The sequence below is a fragment of the Capra hircus genome, chromosome 3 (assembly GCF_001704415.2).
Source record: "Capra hircus breed San Clemente chromosome 3, ASM170441v1, whole genome shotgun sequence".
Lineage (NCBI taxonomy): Eukaryota > Metazoa > Chordata > Mammalia > Artiodactyla > Bovidae > Capra > Capra hircus.
Window position 1 is genome coordinate 101,273,205 of NC_030810.1, and position 17,436 is coordinate 101,290,640.

General features: G+C 39.0%; 1 protein-coding gene across 1 annotated transcript in view; it reads right to left on the reverse strand.

Annotated features, from left to right (window-relative positions):
• The window catches only part of THEM4 (thioesterase superfamily member 4), a 49,004-nt gene continuing 33,468 nt past the window's right edge, over positions 1,901–17,436 (reverse strand). Inside the window, exons 5-6 of the mRNA XM_005677585.3 lie at positions 5,578–5,702; positions 1,901–2,511 (exon numbers count right to left, since the gene is read on the reverse strand). Coding sequence (XP_005677642.1) covers positions 2,384–2,511; positions 5,578–5,702 — 253 coding nt within the window. The 3' untranslated portion in view covers positions 1,901–2,383. The remainder of the gene's footprint in view (positions 2,512–5,577; positions 5,703–17,436) is intronic.

Below are 17,436 nucleotides of genomic sequence, written 5' to 3' on the forward strand. Positions count from 1 at the left end.
ATTCCTCACTTCCACTGTTTAATCATAAGGGATTTGATTTAGGTCATATCTGAATGGTCTAGTGCTTTTCCCCACTTTCTTCAATTTAAGTCTGAATTTGGCAATAAGGAGTTCATGATCTGAGCCACAGTCAGCTTCTGGTCTTGTTTTCGCTGACTGTATAGAGCTTCTCCATCTTTGGCTGTAAAGAATGTAATCAATGTGATTTCGGTGTTGACCATCTGGTGAAGTCCACGTGTAGAGTCTTCTCTTGTGTTGTTGGAAGAGGGTGTTTGCTATGACCAGTGTGTTCTCTTGGCAAAACTCTATTAGCCTTTGTCCTGCTTCATTCCATATTCCAAGGCCAAATTTGCCTGTTAACTCAGGTGTTTTACGACTTCCTATGTTTGCATTCCAGTCCCCTATAATGAAAAGGACATCTTTTGTAGGTGTTAGTTCTAAAAGGTCTTGTAGGTCTTCATAGAACCATTCAACTTCAGCTTCTTCAGTGTTACTGGTTGGGGCATAGACTTGGATTACTGTGATATTGAATGGTTTGCCTTGGAAACGAACAGAGATCATTCTGTCGTTTTTGAGATTGCATCTAAGTACTGCATTTCGGACTCTTTTGTTGACCATGATGGCTACTCCATTTTTTCTAAGGGATTCCTGCCCACAGTAGTAGATATAATGTCATCTGAGTTAGATTCACCCATTCCAGTCCATTTTAGTTTGCTGATTCCTAGAATGTCGACATTCACTCTTGCCATCTCCTGTTTGACCACTTCCAATTTGCCTTGATTCACGGACCTAACATTCCAGGTTCCTAAGCAATATTGCTTTTCACAGCATCGGACCTTGCTTCTATCACCAGTCACATCCACAGATGGCTATTGTTTTTGCTTTGGCTCCATCCCTTCATTCTTTCTGGAGTTATTTCTCCACTGATCTCCAGTAGCATATTGGGCACCTACTGACCTGGGGAGTTCCTCTTTCAGTATCCTATCATTTTGCCTTTTCATACTGTTCATGGGGTTCTCAAGGCAAGAATACTGAAGTGGTTTGCCGTTCCCTTCTCCAGTGGACCATATTCTGTCCCACCTCTCCACCATGACCCGCCCATCTTGGGTAATCAATTATAGAGGTAATCAAATTAAAACTAGGTTGTTAAGGTGGACCCTCCCAATATGACTGGTATCGTTATAAAGAGGGGAAACATGGACAGAGGGAAAATGATACAAAGACACACATGAGAATGCCATTTGAAGGTGGGGTGATGCACCTACAAGCCAAAGGCTGCATGAGGCAGCCAGAAGCTAGGAGAGAGCGTGGAATCGTCCCTTCCTTAGACCTTCAGAGGGAGCACAGCCTTGCTGATACCTCGTCTTTGGATTTAAAGTCTCCAGACCCATGAGACAATGAGTTTCTGTTGTTCTAAGCCACCTAGTGTGCGGTACTTCATGATGGCAGCCTTAATGTTATGGTCTGAATGATTGGGTTGCCTCGCCCTGGGCTGGCCCAATTCATGTGTTGAAATCCTAATGCCCAATATGATGGTATCAGTAGGCAGGGCTTTTGGGAAGTGCTTAAGGTGAAGCCTTGAAGAATGTGATTAGTGTCCTTATAAAAAGATCCAAAGAGATCTCTAGCTCCTTCCACCATGTAAGGACACAGTGAGAAGTTACCAAATACGAACTAGCAAGTGAGCCCACATCAGAAGGTGAACATACCAGCATCCTGATCTTGGGACTTTCCATTTTAACTCATTTTAACTGTGAGCAATAAATTTCTGTTTTTTACAAGCTACCTGACCTGTGGTATTTTGTTATAGAAGTCCAAATGGATTAAGACACTTAGGAAATGAATACAGGCTCCTTCCAGTGATGATAAACCATGCTACTGGTGAGAGACAATAACACGGTCTATGTTAAAATGGTACAAGTTTAATCCCTAGACTCAAAGACAACAGAGGTGAAGGGTCTGATTCTGTAGAAACTGGTTGTTTCCTACTGTAGCCTAGAAGATTCGTTTAGATACAACAAAGCTAGTTTTGTAATTTATAATGCATACACACCACACACACACACACACACTCATGTACCCACATATTCATTCCTTTCTTCAGTTTTCTGGCATTTCCAAGTTTGTGGTAAAAGTTTCAGTATGAATTTTTCCTCTTGTCTGCAATGGATTAGACATCACACCTGAGCAAGCTTAAGGAGCCCACTCAAATTTTAGGAGAGCCAGACACTCATCCTAAGGAGACAGAAAGAATTGCTGATCCTCTCACAGGGAGTGTCTCTGTGTTAAAAAAAGTTTGGAAGGTGGAAATGGAGCTCCTGGGATGGAATTCAAAAGACTTATTTAGGAAGGTCCGGGTTAGCAGGTTTTGGCTGATGGTGATTCAACAGTGGATGACAAGAGCAGGACTGGAGACAACTGCTTCTTCTAGAGGAGGGGCAGCCTTACGCAGACTGCTATGAAATTCTTTTATGTTGAACTTTTTTTTAGGATCCAGCTTTATAAATAAACCTAAACAAAATAGAAGGAGATGATTATAAGTCAACTGACTTTAACCTGATGAAACTTCTACAAGTAGAAATATATAAATACACACAAAGAAAAGCACTTTGATTCCTATTGGTACTCTCAGGATATCTGCATACTCTCATTTTTTAGCTAAATTAAGAATCAACTTTTGACTATCACAACACTGTATTAGCAACTCCTGGGTAACCAAGTCGTCTACCTCTTGGTCATTTCATGGTTCTTTACCACTTCCATTAGAGACAGTCAAGAAGGTGAAAGGAAGTAAAATTACAGCTGAGCCATCCAGTACCTTTATGATACTGAAAGGTTTAGTGAGACAGGAAGCACAAACCACAGCCTGGGATGGGGTTTAAATTAACTGTGGATTCAAATTATTCATGATCTTCCTCCTGTTTCTTTTATCCATCATTCCTGCAAAAGCTGATACTTAAGGGAAAAATGAATTTCTTAAACAAGACACAAAAGCATTAACTGTAAAGGAAAAAATTTAATAAATGTGAATACATTTACATCAAAAACTTCTGTTCAAAAAAGATAACATAGCAAATAAAAGGCAACTTACATATTCTAGGAGATATGTGCAGCTTATATAGTCAACAAAAAGATTAGTTTAATAAAAATATAGACAAAAAATTCCTATACCAATTAAAAAAGTGAGAAAAAACAACAGAGGCTGAACAAATAGGAATTTTGCAGAATGGGAGACAAATATGATTAATAAATATATCAGGAAAATGCAACTTATGATCACACTGATATACCATTTTACAACCATTTGATTGGCAAAAATCAAGAAGTTTGATTTTATCAATTGCTGGAAAAAATAGAGATCAAGAGAATCTTATCTGTTGCTAGTGAGAATGTAATTTGCTACAGCTTGAGAAAATAATCTGGCATTCCTCTGTAAGGCTGAACACTCTTATACCCCACAACCCAGAAATTTCACTCCTAAGTATAGGCCAAGCTCTTGCCCATATATACTAGCAGAAGACATGAATAAGAATGTTCATAGTAGCCCCATTCATAATAGTCAGACTTCCACCTTTAAAGGGGGAGATAAATTCATTGTGGTACAGTCACACAATGGAATATTATACTGTAGTAAAGAACAAGCTACAGAACCAACATGCGTGAACTTCAGTTATATGAAGCTGAGTGGGGAAAAAAGAAAATCAAATCCCAGAAAAGCACATACAGTACAATCTCTTTTCTACAAAGTTCAAAAACAAACACCTAAACAATATATTACTTAGACACACATATATTCTTAATAAAACTTAACAAAATAAGGTATAAAGGAATGAAAACCACAAAATTCAAGATCATAGTTACTTCTGAAGGAAAAATAGAAGGATGAGATGGGGAAAAGTAATTAGGTAGGGATATAATATTATTAACAGTCTGGTTCTTGTTTGATTGAAAATTTCAAGATGTTTGTTATTAAATTAGAAAAAATAAACACATTAGTGAATGAGTAAGTAAAAGATTGCCTTTCATGTAAATACGAATAATGACTGTATATATCCTACATCAAGGATTCTGACTAACCCAAACATGTGAATCTGAGCTCCATTAAAATAAAAAGAAAAAAAAACATAAAAAGTATTGGATATCTAAATTAACTTTTCTAAGTCTGAAGCTACTGAAGATGAGGCTTCCAGGACCCATCACTTGCAAAGACCCTGTGAGAGCTGACAATATACAAAGTTACTGATTACAACAGTATTTGCAAGAGCAAAAGACAGAAAATTTCCATGTCCAATATCTCCAACTCCAATCCAGGACCATAGGGTTCATTCTCATTTGCACTTTTTCCATATCTGGAACTCCTCTGATGTGAGAAACCTGGTTCCCAGCCTGTGCAGATGCTACCCTTTCCCTGTGGGCTCCGACACCCATGCTGCTCCCCATGTGAACTCTACCCTTTCCCTACTTGGACTCTGACATCCTGTGCTGGGCCACTGCCCTGTGCCGACATCCTTTACTCCACTCAGGTTCCTAGACAGCGACGGGCTGTTGTAACCATCCCTCCCCACGGCCCTGCCCTCACCCCTGAGCCTACCACACCCCACCCCGACTCTCCCTCATAGCTTTAGAAATATTTAAGAAGACAGGAAGGGGTGAAATGGAAGGAAGAAGAAAAAGGGAAGAGAATGGGAAGAACCTCTCTATTTTTTCTGCGCTAATGATAGCACAACTACAGTCACTGTCCTGCATCCTGTATTTTTTGTTCAGTATGTAGTAATGACATATAGCTCCGTATCAGACCAAAAGAGTTCCCTTATTCTTATTTGTTGTTTAATTGCTCAGTTGTGTCCGACTCTTTGTGACCCCATGGACTGTAGCCTGCCAGGTTTCTCGGTCCATGGGATTTCCCAGGCAAGAATGCTGGAGTTGCTTGCCATTTCCTTCCACAATAATTTTTTTTTCCCCACACACAATATAGTATATGGATGAACTGTGGTCTCTTTACCTAGTCTCCTATTGATAGACATCTATGTTTGGCCAGTCTTGGCCAGGTCAAATGATACTGCATGAGCAGCATGAATACTAGAGCTCTAGAGCAACCTTAGGGGCTTCCCAGGTGGCTCAGTGGTAAAGGATCTGCCTGCCAAGCAGGAGACGTGAGTTCAATCCCTGGGTCGGGAAGATCCCCTAGAGAAGGAAACGGCAACCTATTCCAGGATCCTTGCCCGGAGAATCCCATGGACAGAGGAGCCTGGCAGGGAGTCCATGGGGTCGCAATTGAGTCAGATAAGACTTAGCAACTAAAGAACAACAGAGCAACCTTACACACGTTGTAATGTTGAACACATGTTAGTACACCTTTGGAATAAAACCCTGAAGATGGGTCATGAGGCTCATGACTATAATTTTGAGAGATACTGGCAAACAATGAATAAGAATAGCTTGTTCTCAGAATTAAGAATTTCTAGGCATGCATGGGTTAAAAAACCAAACCAAACCAAACCAACCCCACCCCTCCCCAAACAAAAACACCCCAAACAGCTGAAACCAAACTTAAAATAGCAAGTGGCAGCTTCTTACCTGTTGCCTCTGAGTATAGAGTCTTCTCATCAACACTTCGAATATTACAGGAAACAAACAGTTTCCTCCCCTCAAGTTTATCAAGTTGGCTATTTACCACAACAACAGAACAAAGAGGGACAGGTCTGCAGAACAAAAAAGGAAAAAAAAAATCCGTTTTTATCAGATTTATGTAACACTGAGAGATGATCAAGTGCATGACAGGGGTGGAAATTTATGACATTTGGGTATCAATGGGTACTGACTGTCTTAGATAAACTGCTCCTGAAGTGGGGCTGACATCACCAGCCACTCATACTCCCTTGCTCCCAAGCACAACTGCGCTCAGGTGGCTCTTGGGCATCCAGTCCCAGCCTGCTGTTGTGGGTTACGTTCAAAGAGATCACCAGGGATTCCAGCTCTGTGATGGCAGGGACTGTCCCATCTGAAGGGAGCTGAAATCCTTTAAAGAAATGAAAATAGGACCATGGAATGGTCCTAGTCAGCGTCTCTCATTTTCTCTGTCATAATCAAAATTTCTCACCCAATCTGCTTTAGAGTAACTGTCACTAGAAAGACACTGAATAACAAATTGCTGGTATTGGCTTAATGTGCTAAGTCAGAGCTGTCCAACAGAACTGTAAGTGATGACAGAAACGATGGGCCACAGCTGAGCTGTCCAACATGGTTGCCAGAGATGGCTACTGAGCATTCAAAATATGGCTATTGTGAATGAGAAAATAAATCTTTAAACTAGTTTAGTTTCAATTCAGTTCAGTCGCTCAGTAGTGTCTGACTCTTTGTGACCCCATGAACTGCAGCATGCCAGACCTCACTGTCCATCACCAACTCCCGGAGTTCACCCAAACCCATGTCCATTGAGTCGGTGATGCCATCCAACCATCTCATCCTCTGTCGTCCTCTTCTCTTCCTGCCCTCAATCTTTCCCAGCATCAAGATCTTTTCAAATGAGTCAGCTCTTCGCATCAGGTAGCCAAAGTATTGGAGTTTCAGCTTCAGCATCAGTCCTTCCAATGAATATTCAGGACCGACTTCCTTTAGGACGGACTGGTTGGATCTCTTTGCAGTCCAAGGGACTCTCAAGAGTCTTCTCCAACACCATAGTTCAAAAGCATCAATTCTTTGGCACTCAGCTTTCTTTGTAGTCCAACTCTCACATCCATACACGACCAGTGGAAAAACCATAGCCTTGACTAGATGGACCTTTGTTGGCAAAGTACTGTCACTGCTTTTCAATATGCTGTATAGGTTGGTCATAACTTTCCTTCCAAGGAGTAAGCATCTTTTAGTTTCAATTAATTTATATTTAAATTTATATAGCTATATGTGTCTACTGGCTATATGTGTCTATAGTCAATTCTGGGAATCTTAGAGAAAGTGCTGTAGTGAAAAATGTTATCTCTTTAAAGGTAAAATTTTAGTTGATAGAAACACAAAGTAGAGCAGGGAGGTGTGTTTTACATTCCTGTAGTACCATCATGTGGATGAAGGAACTACTCCATGTGGAAAGGAAATGAACATTCTGATTACCCTTCTGTCCAGTTTTTGCTCCCATTAGCTTTTCCCGAACTTCTTGATGAAAAAACTGAGCTTTGCCAACCCAGTATTTACTAAGACCCAGGGGACATTAGGTGTTCTTGCCTGCTCAGCATCTTCCTTTCCTACTAACATCACTCCTTTCATTTATCCATCTGTTCTACCTCTCACCACTCATCCACACACCAACACTCCCTTTTCTTTGGGGAATCAGCCCCATTTTTAACCCACGTATGTTGACTAGGGTGACAGCTGACTTTTATCCCCCACACCCCCTGACCACCCCCCCCCCCAACAGTGACTGGTTGTGCATATGAGCATGAGCTGAGACTATCAACCCTGGAACTTGTGCTGGAGCCCTTGGGGCTGGGTTCTTTTTCTGCTTGAGTTGCTAGGCTTGCAAGATACAAGCCTGCCTGTTAGCTGTGGCACTAAATTGGGAAAGGCTACCCAAAGATGGAGAAGGTTTAAAGGAAAGTGCGGCTGAGACACAGGCACAGATTCCTAATGGCATCATTGAATGCCTGCACCCAGACATATCTGTCTTCTCCACCATGCAAGCCAACACGTTCCTTTTTTCCTTGCACTGTTGTGAATTAAGAGGTCTGCCCCTTAGAATGAAAAGTTGCTTGTTTAATAAGAGAGAGTAAGAGAAAGGAGAAATGCAAAATAATATAACTGTTTATAGAATATAATTTTCTTAGTGCAACTAATATTTAGGCACAGATAAGCTTGATTGGCATAAAAAACAGGCTTCATATAATTTTATTTATCCAGTTTTATTAGATAACTTACTTAGATGTGTGTTAGAAGCAAAAAGAAAGATAATAGAGATACAAGCAAATTTTAAAAGTAAAAGAGAAAACATATGTATGCAACAGAGAGGCTTAAAAAGTTAACTGGTGAATCTGACAAACAGATCAAGAAAACAGAGAGAGCATAAATAAATAAAGCAGAAAAACATCTACTGCTTTATTGACAAGCCAAAGCCTTTGACTGCGTGGATCACAATAAACTGTGGAAAATTCTTAAAGAGATGGGAATGCCAGACCACCTGACCTGCCTCTTGAGAAACCTGTATGCAGGTCAGGAAGCAACAGTTAGAACTGAACATGGAACAACAGACTGGTTCCAAATTGGGAAAGAAGTACATCAAGGCTTCTATATTATCTCCCTGCTTATTTAACTTATACACAGAGTACATCATCAGAAATACTGGGCTGGATGAAGCAAAGCTGAAATCAAGATAGCTGAGAGAAATATCAAAAACCTCAGATATGCAGATGACACCACCCTTACGGCAGAAAGCAAAGAAGTAAAGTGCCTCTTGATGAAAGTGAAAGAGGAGAGTGAAAAAGTTGGCTTAAAGCTCAACATTCAGAAAACGAAGATCATGGCATCTGGTCCCATCACTTCATGGGAAATAGATGGGGGAGACAATGGAAACAGTGAGAGACTTTATTTTGGGCTCCAAAATCACTGCAGATGGTGACTGCAGCCATGACATTAAAAGACACTTGCTCCTTGGAACAAAAGATATGACCAACCTAGATAGCATTATTAAAAAGCAGAGACATTACTTTGCCAACAAAGGTCCATCTAGTCAAAGCTATGGTTTTTCCACTGGTCGTATATGGATGTGACTATAAAGAAAGCTGAGTGCTGAAGAATTGATGCTTTTGAACTATGGTGTTGGAGAAGACTCTTGCAAGTCCCTTGGACTGCAAGGAGATCCAACCAGTCCATCCTAAAGGAAATGAGTCCTGAATATTCATTGGAAGGACTGATGCTGAAGCTGAAGGTCCAATACTTTGGCCACCTGATGGGAAGAGCCAATTCATGGGAAAAGATCCTGATGCTGGGAAAGATTGAAGGCAGGAGGAGAAGGGGATGACAGAGGATGAGATGGTTGGACGGCATCACCAACTCGATGGACATGAGTTTGAGTAAGCTCGGGGAGTTGGGGATGGACAGGGAGGCCTGGCGTGCTGCAGTACATGGGGTCGCAAAGAGTCAGACATGACTGACTGACTGAACTCAACTGGCTGAACTGGGACCAAAAAAGACATAACTAAGTACTTAACTGAGGTAAGAAAAATTGAGAACCCTATTAATAATTTCATGTTAATAAACTTAAAAACTCAGATGAAATGGAAAAAGTTGCAAAAAAATAGTTATTGAGGTTGACCAAAAAAAAAAAAAAGGGTTAGAAAGCCTGAATAATTGAATAAAGAAGTCATTGAGGCCAGAGGATAGAGAAGCCACACCCAGGAAGGATCCAGGTCTTTGAATCATTTCAGGGGTGGGTCCTTTACTAACTTTCACACATAAGACAATGCAAACAAAAAGTCTATTGATTTAATCAGGCAAAACGTCAAAGGTTATAAATGTACCTAGTGCTATCCTAACTAATTTACTACATTAAAAAAAAAGTCTGTATTTTTGACTTCTAGTTTAATGTACAGAGAACTTGGCCTATAATATCTTGATTCTTTACAATATATTGAGATTTAATCTATGGACTAATCCTGATTGGTTTTTGTAAATTTTCCAAGAATGCCTAAGCAGAAAGTATATTTTTCTCTAATTACTGAATATAGGGTTCAACATATGTCCAATAAATCATACTTGTTATTTTGAGGTGTTCAAATTTTTTTCTTTTTTTTGTCTGCTTGATTAATTATTGAGAACAGCTTGCTGGAATCTCCCACTATGAAAATAGATTAATTTATTCCTAAGAATCTACTAACTTTAAAGTTATTTTATTATATACATACTGGATTAGAATTGTTACTATCCACTACTGAATTGAATCTCATTATTATGAAGTAGTCTCCTCTATCCCCAATATTAATTTTTGATAATTTATTTTTTCCATGGCTACTCCACTTTCTTTTGCCTAGCATATTTTCCCTTCCATTTTCTGTGTCATGTTTTAGATATGTCTCATATAAACAGTTTATAGCTTTTTGTATTGTAAAAGTCAATTTTATAGTTTCTTTCTTTGAACTGATGGTTTGGTCCATTTATAGTTAGTGTACTTAGTGTTTCATTAAGAGCTATTTCTACCATCTTATTTTGGTATTCTATTTGACTCTAATGATGCTTCCCCTCCCTTTCTTGGATTTCAAAAAATTAAAAATTTCTGTTTATTTATATAGTTATTTGGTTTTGACTCTTCTACTGGTTAGGCTTTAACTATATACACTCATTTTTTCATTATTATTTTAATCACTTTTGCCACTGAAAAATACAAAGATTAATTATGTTTACCTATGTTTACTCCATCCCCAAACTACATACTATTTTTTAAAATGCTTTTTAAATTTTATTTATTTATTGGACAAAGCATGTGGGATCTTAGTTCCCCTCCACTGGGAGCTGAAGTCTCAACCACTGGACCATCAAGGAAGTCCCTATACTATTTTTGTTCAGTCTTTTAGCTGTCCTTGTTTGAAATCCCCAAAATATAGCCATTATTACTACTTATATATAGATTTTGTGGAGATGCATATTATCAACATATTTATTGATATATTTGCTCATTATTCTTTCTTTCATCCTCCTGTCTGGTGGTATTACTTTTCTTCTTTCTGAAGTATATTCCTTAGAAGTTCCCTAGGTATTGTCCTGTTTGTAAACTTTTCCCATTTTTAAGTAAAAATGGCTTTATCTTGTCCTCATTTTTGAAGTTTAGTTTTGCCAAGAGCATGATTCTAAGTTACATGTTTCTTTTAGCACTCTGAAGATATTTTATTATCTTCTCACATGCACTGTTGCTGAAAAGAAGTACACTGTTTCTGAGAGGCAAGGCTACTCTGTTATGAGAATCCTGTCTTTTATCTCTGACTGCTTTTAGATCACTTTGCCTTTAGCATTCTGTAATTTCTGATGATACAGATTTATTTTTATTTATATTTCTTGATATAAGTTGTACTTTCTGTATCTATGGCTCATGATTTTCTTTAGTTCTAGAATATACTCACTCATTATCTCTTCAAATATCAGATCTTTTCCATCACTCTACTGTCTTCTGGAACTGCAACCACAGCTGCTGCTGCTGCTGCTAAGTCGCTTCAGTCATGTCTGACTCTGTGTGACCCCATAGACAGCATCCCATTAGGCTCCCCCATCCCTGGGATTCAGGCAAGAACACTGGGGTGGGTTGCCATTTCCTTCTCCAATGCATGAAAGTGAAAAGTGAAAGTGAAGTCGCTCAGTCGTGTCCGACCCTCAGCGACCCCATGGGCTGCAGCCTACCAGGCTCCTCCATCCATGGGATTTTCCAGGCAAGAGTACTGGAGTGGGGCGCCACAGCACATTAAGACTTTTCACTTGTCCTCTTAGCTTAACCTTTCTTGTTTTTCACTTCTTTTTCTATTTGCTCTGAATTCAGTTTGATTTTTTCAGCTCTTTATTTCTGTTCACTTTCAGCTGTATTTAGATAGCCCTTTAATCTATCTGCTGAGATGCTTCTATTTTTAAACAAGGATGTTTTCATTTCTATAGGTTTTAGGTTCTGTGGCAAACCTGTTAATTTTTATAGCTTTGTGTTGCTTTCTCTTTTTGTGATTTCATCTTTTATTTCTTTAAACATCCCATACATAATTATTTTATACTATATATCTAATTATCATGCTATCTTAAGCCCCTGAGGGTCCAAGTCCATTGTTTATTGTTTCTGCTGATTCTCACTTTCGGTGGTTTATTTCCCTACATTTTGGCACAGGATCTAGCTGTTCTCAACGAGGAATGTCCTTCAGAATTTCTGGTCTGCTATGCTGCGTGAATAAGTCTAATCTAGAACTTCCCAACCAATATACCATGAATGGATTATAGAAATGTTGAGACCTTAATCCTTTTGGCTGCCTAGTCAGCTACTCATTAGCTTCTTTGTCTATTTATCTTAATGTACTAAGCACAAGGAAATAAACCAAGTGTGACATTTGGACCAGGAGGTTGAAAAGCATTTGGGATGATTAACAAGCAGGTTTGCAAGTTTCCCTGGTGTCTCAGTGGTAAAGAATCCACCTGCCAATATAGGAGACATGGGTTCAATTCTGGATATCGGGAAGATCCCACATGCCGTGGAGCAACTCAGCCTGTGCTCCACAACTATTAAGCCAGTGCTTTAGGGCCTGGAAACCACAACTACTGAGCCCACGTGCCCTAGAACCTGTGCTCAGCAACAAGAGAAGCCACTGTGATGAGAAGCCTGCACACTACAGCTAGAGGAAGGCCCACACGTCAGTGAAGGCCAGAACCAGTATAAAAAGAAGGAAGTAGTTTTGCTTGTTAGAAGCAGAAGGGTAGATTAAGACACCCGAAACTGACACTATAAATTATCTTCAATTAAATTTTAATCCCAGGTGGTTGTCTCTAGCATCCCAGAGGGCCATCAATTGATTAAGCATGTTTTTTTCTATTGTTACTATTATTATTATGAATCTAACAACTTCATACAAAAATACAGGATCTGATTAATATTAACTTCTAGACTACTTACATAATCTAATGCTTTATTCTGATCTTTAATCATCAGAAGAGAATGGAGGTTGTACATTGTAGTGTCAAGTACCAGACTTAGAAGACTTGAGTTCTAACCCTGGCTGGATTCTCTCTATCCATGTGATTTCAGGTAAAACTTATTTTCAGTACATTTTCCAATTGTGAACAACAAATAAATAACAAAGTAACTGATTTATGTGAATAGTTCGTTGGATGAGACAAGGACTAGGTATAAGACCTGGCAGGTTACGTGTGCTCAACACACAAACACTTGTTGTGCTAAACTGTAATCCAAATAAATACTCTGCTGAACTTGTTTCCAGATGAAACCCCCCTTTTTTTGACAAGTGAGGTTGTATTGTATTCTTCACCTTTACGTAAACATAGAAAAATATTTTAAAAACTGTGAAGCAAGGAAAAACACTAAAAATTTAATTTAAAATATATTATTTATCATGTTAGGAAAGCCATTTCTAGGATCTAATTTTTAGTCATATATGATGTAAAATATTGACCACATGTAAGGATGACAATTTCTCCCAAATTAATCTTTAAAGTCAACATAACTGTTATCAAAATCACATTTTGCTTTTGGGTAGAATTCGACAAATTTACTCTAACTTTAATTTGGTTCACTCAAGTGAGACAGAGAGTTGGTTGATGAGACACAGGGTTAAACAAGAGAATGAGGTACAGTGACAATCTGGGTGAGGGGTTAAAAATCTAAGGTACAACTAGGAATAAGAAGAAACTATCTCAACATCATAAAGGCCACATATGAAAAGCCTATCACTAATACCATACACAATAGTTTAAAGACTGATACTTTTCCTCTAAGATTTGGAAGAAGACAAAGATGTCTACTTTTGCCATTTCTATTCAACAAAGTACTAGAAGTCTAGCCTGAGTAGTTAGGCAAGAAAAAGAAAGGAAAGGCAGACAAATCAGAAAGGAAAAAGTACATAATCTTTGTTCACAGGTGAAATGGTCTTATCTATAGAAACGCCCAAAGATTCCACAGAAAAACTGTTAGAACTAATGAACAAAGTCAGCAAAGTTGCAGGATATAAAATCAACATAAAAAATCAATTGCATTTTTATACATGAACCATGAACAATCTAAAAAGGAAACTGAGAAAACACTTTCATTAAAAACAACATCAATAAGAATAAAATACTTAGAAATAACCTTAATCAAGGAGACAGAAGACTAAGAAATTAAAGACACAAATAAATGGAAAGACATCTTGTGTTCATAAGTTAGAAGACTCTCCCTCTCTCTCTCTCTCTCTCTCTCTCTCTATATATATATATATATATATATTTAATTGGAGGCTAATTACTTTACAATATTGTGGTGGTTTTTGACATACATTCAATGAATCAGCCATGGGTGTACATGTGTTCCCCATCCTGACCTTCCCTCCCACCTTCCTCCCCATCCCATCCCTCAGGGTCATCCCAGTGCACCAGCCCTGAGCACCCAGTCTCATGCATGGAACTTGGACTGGTGATCTATTTCACATATGATAATATACATGTTTCAACGCTATTCTCTCAAATCATCCCACCCTCGCCTCCTCCCACAGAGTCCAAAAGTCTGTTCTTTACATCTGTGTCTCTTTTGCTGTCTCACATATAGGGTCATCATTACCATCTTTCTAAATTCCATATATATGCGTTAGTATACTGTATTGGTGTTTTTCTTTCTGGCTTACTTCGCTCTGTATAATAGGCTTCAGTCTCATTCACCTCATTAGAACTGATTCAAATGCATTCTTTTTAATAGCTGAGTAATATTCCATTGTGTATATGTATCACAGCTTTCTTATCCATTTGTCTGCCGACGGACATCTAGGTTGCTTCCATGTCCTGGCTATTATAAACAGTGCTGCGATGAACATTGGGATACACGTGTCTCTTTCAATTCTGGTTTCCTCAGTGTGTATGCCCAGCAGTGGGATTGCTGGGTTGTATGGCAGTTCTATTTCCAGTTTTTTAAGGAATCTCCCCACTGTTCTCCATAGTGGATGTACTAGTTTGCATTCCCACCAACAGTGTAAGAGGGTTGCTTTTTCCCCACACCCTCTCCAGCATTTATTGTTTCTAGACTTTTGGATAGCAGCCATTCTGACCGGCGTGAGATGGTACCTCATTGTGGTTTTGATTTGCATTTCTCTGATAATGAAGACTCAATATTTTTAAGATGTCATTACTACCCCAAGCAATCTTCAGATTCAGGGCAATCCCTATTAAAATGTCAATGGCATTTTTCTCCATTGTGTTTTTAAGGTTTTTGAACATCTTTACTATCATTATTCTGAATTCTTTTTCTGGTATTTTGACTATTTCTTCTTCATTTATTTGGACTTTGTGTTTCTACTTTTTCCTTCATTTGTATAGTATTTCTGTGCCTTTTCCCTATTTTTATGTGTGTGTGTGTGTGTGTTTGAGGTCTCCTTTTCCCAGGCTTCAATGCTGAATTCTTCCTTCCTTTTGGTTTCTGCCTTCCTAAGTTTGGTCCAGTGCTTTGTGTAAGCTTTGTACAGGGTGAGATTTGTGCTGAGTTTTTCGTTTGTTTGTTTGTTTTTCCTCTGATGGGCAAGGTTGAGTGAGGTGGTGATCCTGTCTACTGATCATTGGGCTTATATTTTTGTTTTGTTTGTTGTTTAGATGAGGCATCCTGCACAGGGTGCTACTGGTGGTTGGGTGATGCTGGGTCTTGTATTCAAGTGGTTTCCTTTGTGTGAGCTTTCACTATTTGATACCCCCTAGGGCTAGTTCTCTGGGAGTCTAGGGTCTTGGAGTCAGTGCACTCCAAAGGCACAGGGTTTGATCTCTGGTCAGGAATGAAGATTCCACAAGTGGTTTGCTATGGCACTAAGTAAGATTAAAACAAATACCCCAAAACGAGAAAGTAAAGATGCTGCTAAGTCGCTTCAGTCGTGTCGGACTCTGTGTGACCCCACAGACGGCAGCCCACCAGGCTCTCCCGTCCCTGGGATTCTCCAGGCAAGAACACTGGAGTGGGTTGCCATTTCCTTCTCCAATGCATGAAAGTGAAAAGTGAAAGTGAAGTCGCTTAGTCGTGTCCAACTTTTTGCGACCCCATGGACTGCAGCCTACCAGGCTCCTCCATCCATGGGATTTTCCAGACAACAGTACTGGAGTCGGGTACCATCACCTTCTCCAAAGCAAAGATGAACCCCAGACAAACGGCAGTTACAAAATCAGGCAAATAATAATTAAAATAATGGAGTATACATATGTACCCAAAAGCAAAGTCAAAACAGCCCATAAAAATACAGTACAGTTATCTGACCTGGAGAACAAATGAAATAAAAAAATGTATTTACCTGTTAAGAACAAAACTAACTAAAGCACAAACTGGAAAATAAAACTAAAGCAAGGTGCCAAGTGGGGAATAAAGAAATGAAAACAAAACTAACAAATATGTTGAGAGGAAAGGAAAGAAAGGAAAAAATAAGAAAGAATATTAAATGCAAAAGTTAAACAGAGGTAGACGAAGATTTATATACATTAAAGATTAACTGCAAAAAAAAAAAAGATTAACTGCAAGGGGAAAAGAATAGTAGGAAAGGCAAACAAAGGAATAAACATAGAAAAAATATAATAGGTTTAAAACAATTAGAATTATAAGAGAGAGAGAGAAAAAAAAAAAAGGAAAACTCCACAGAACTGTAAAAGCCCAACATAGAGACAGAGGTTTATAACAACAATAAAAAGTGTGACTGAATATACACATATACATATACACCCATCAGTTCAGTTCAGTCACTTAGTCGTGACCAACTCTTTGCGACCCCATGAATCACAGCACGCCAGGCCTCCCTGTCCATCACCAACTCCCGGTGTTCACTCAGACTCATGTCTATCGAGTCGGTGATGCCATCCAGCCATCTCATCCTCTGTCGTCCCCTTCTCCTCCTGCCCCCAATCCCTCCCAGCATCAGTCTTTTGCAATGAGTCAACTCTTTGCAGGAGGTGGCCAAAGTATTGGAGTTTCAGCTTCAGCATCAATCCTTCCAAAGAACATCCAGGACTCATCTCCTTTAGGATGGACTGGTTGGACCTCTTGCAGTCCAAGGGACTCTCAAGAGTCTTCTCCAACACCACAGTTGAAAAGCATCAATTCTTCAGCACTCAGCTTTCTTTATAGTCCAGCTCTCACATCCATACATGACCACAGGAAAAACCATAGCCTTGACTAGATGGACCTTTGTTGGCAAAGTAATGTCACTGCTTTTCAATATGCTATCTAGGTTGGTCATAACTTTCCTTCCAAGGAGTAAGCGTCTTGTAATTTCATGGCTGCAATCACCATCTGCAGTGATTTTGGAGCCCCCCAAAATAAAGTCTGAAACTGTTTCCACTGTTTCCCCATTTATATCCCATGAAGTGATGGGACCAGATGCCATGATCTTAATTTTCTGAATGTTGAGTTTTAAGCCAACTTTTTCACTCTCCACTTTCACTTTCATCAAGAGGCTTTTTAGGTCTTCTTCACTTTCTGCCATAAGGGTGGTGTCATCTGCACATCTGAGGTTATTGATATTTCTCCCGGCGATCTTCATTTCAGCTTGTGCTTCTTCCAGCTAAGCATTTATATACCCATAAGCAAAATCAAAACAGTCCAACAGAAATAAAGTCAGTAGATTGACCCAGTGAACAAAGAAAACCAAAAATTATATCTACCAGTTAAGAACAAAACTAACTATTGCATATCTATTCTTTCTTTTCTTTCTTTCCTTCCCTCTCAACATATTTGTTAGTTTTATTTTCATTGCTTTATTT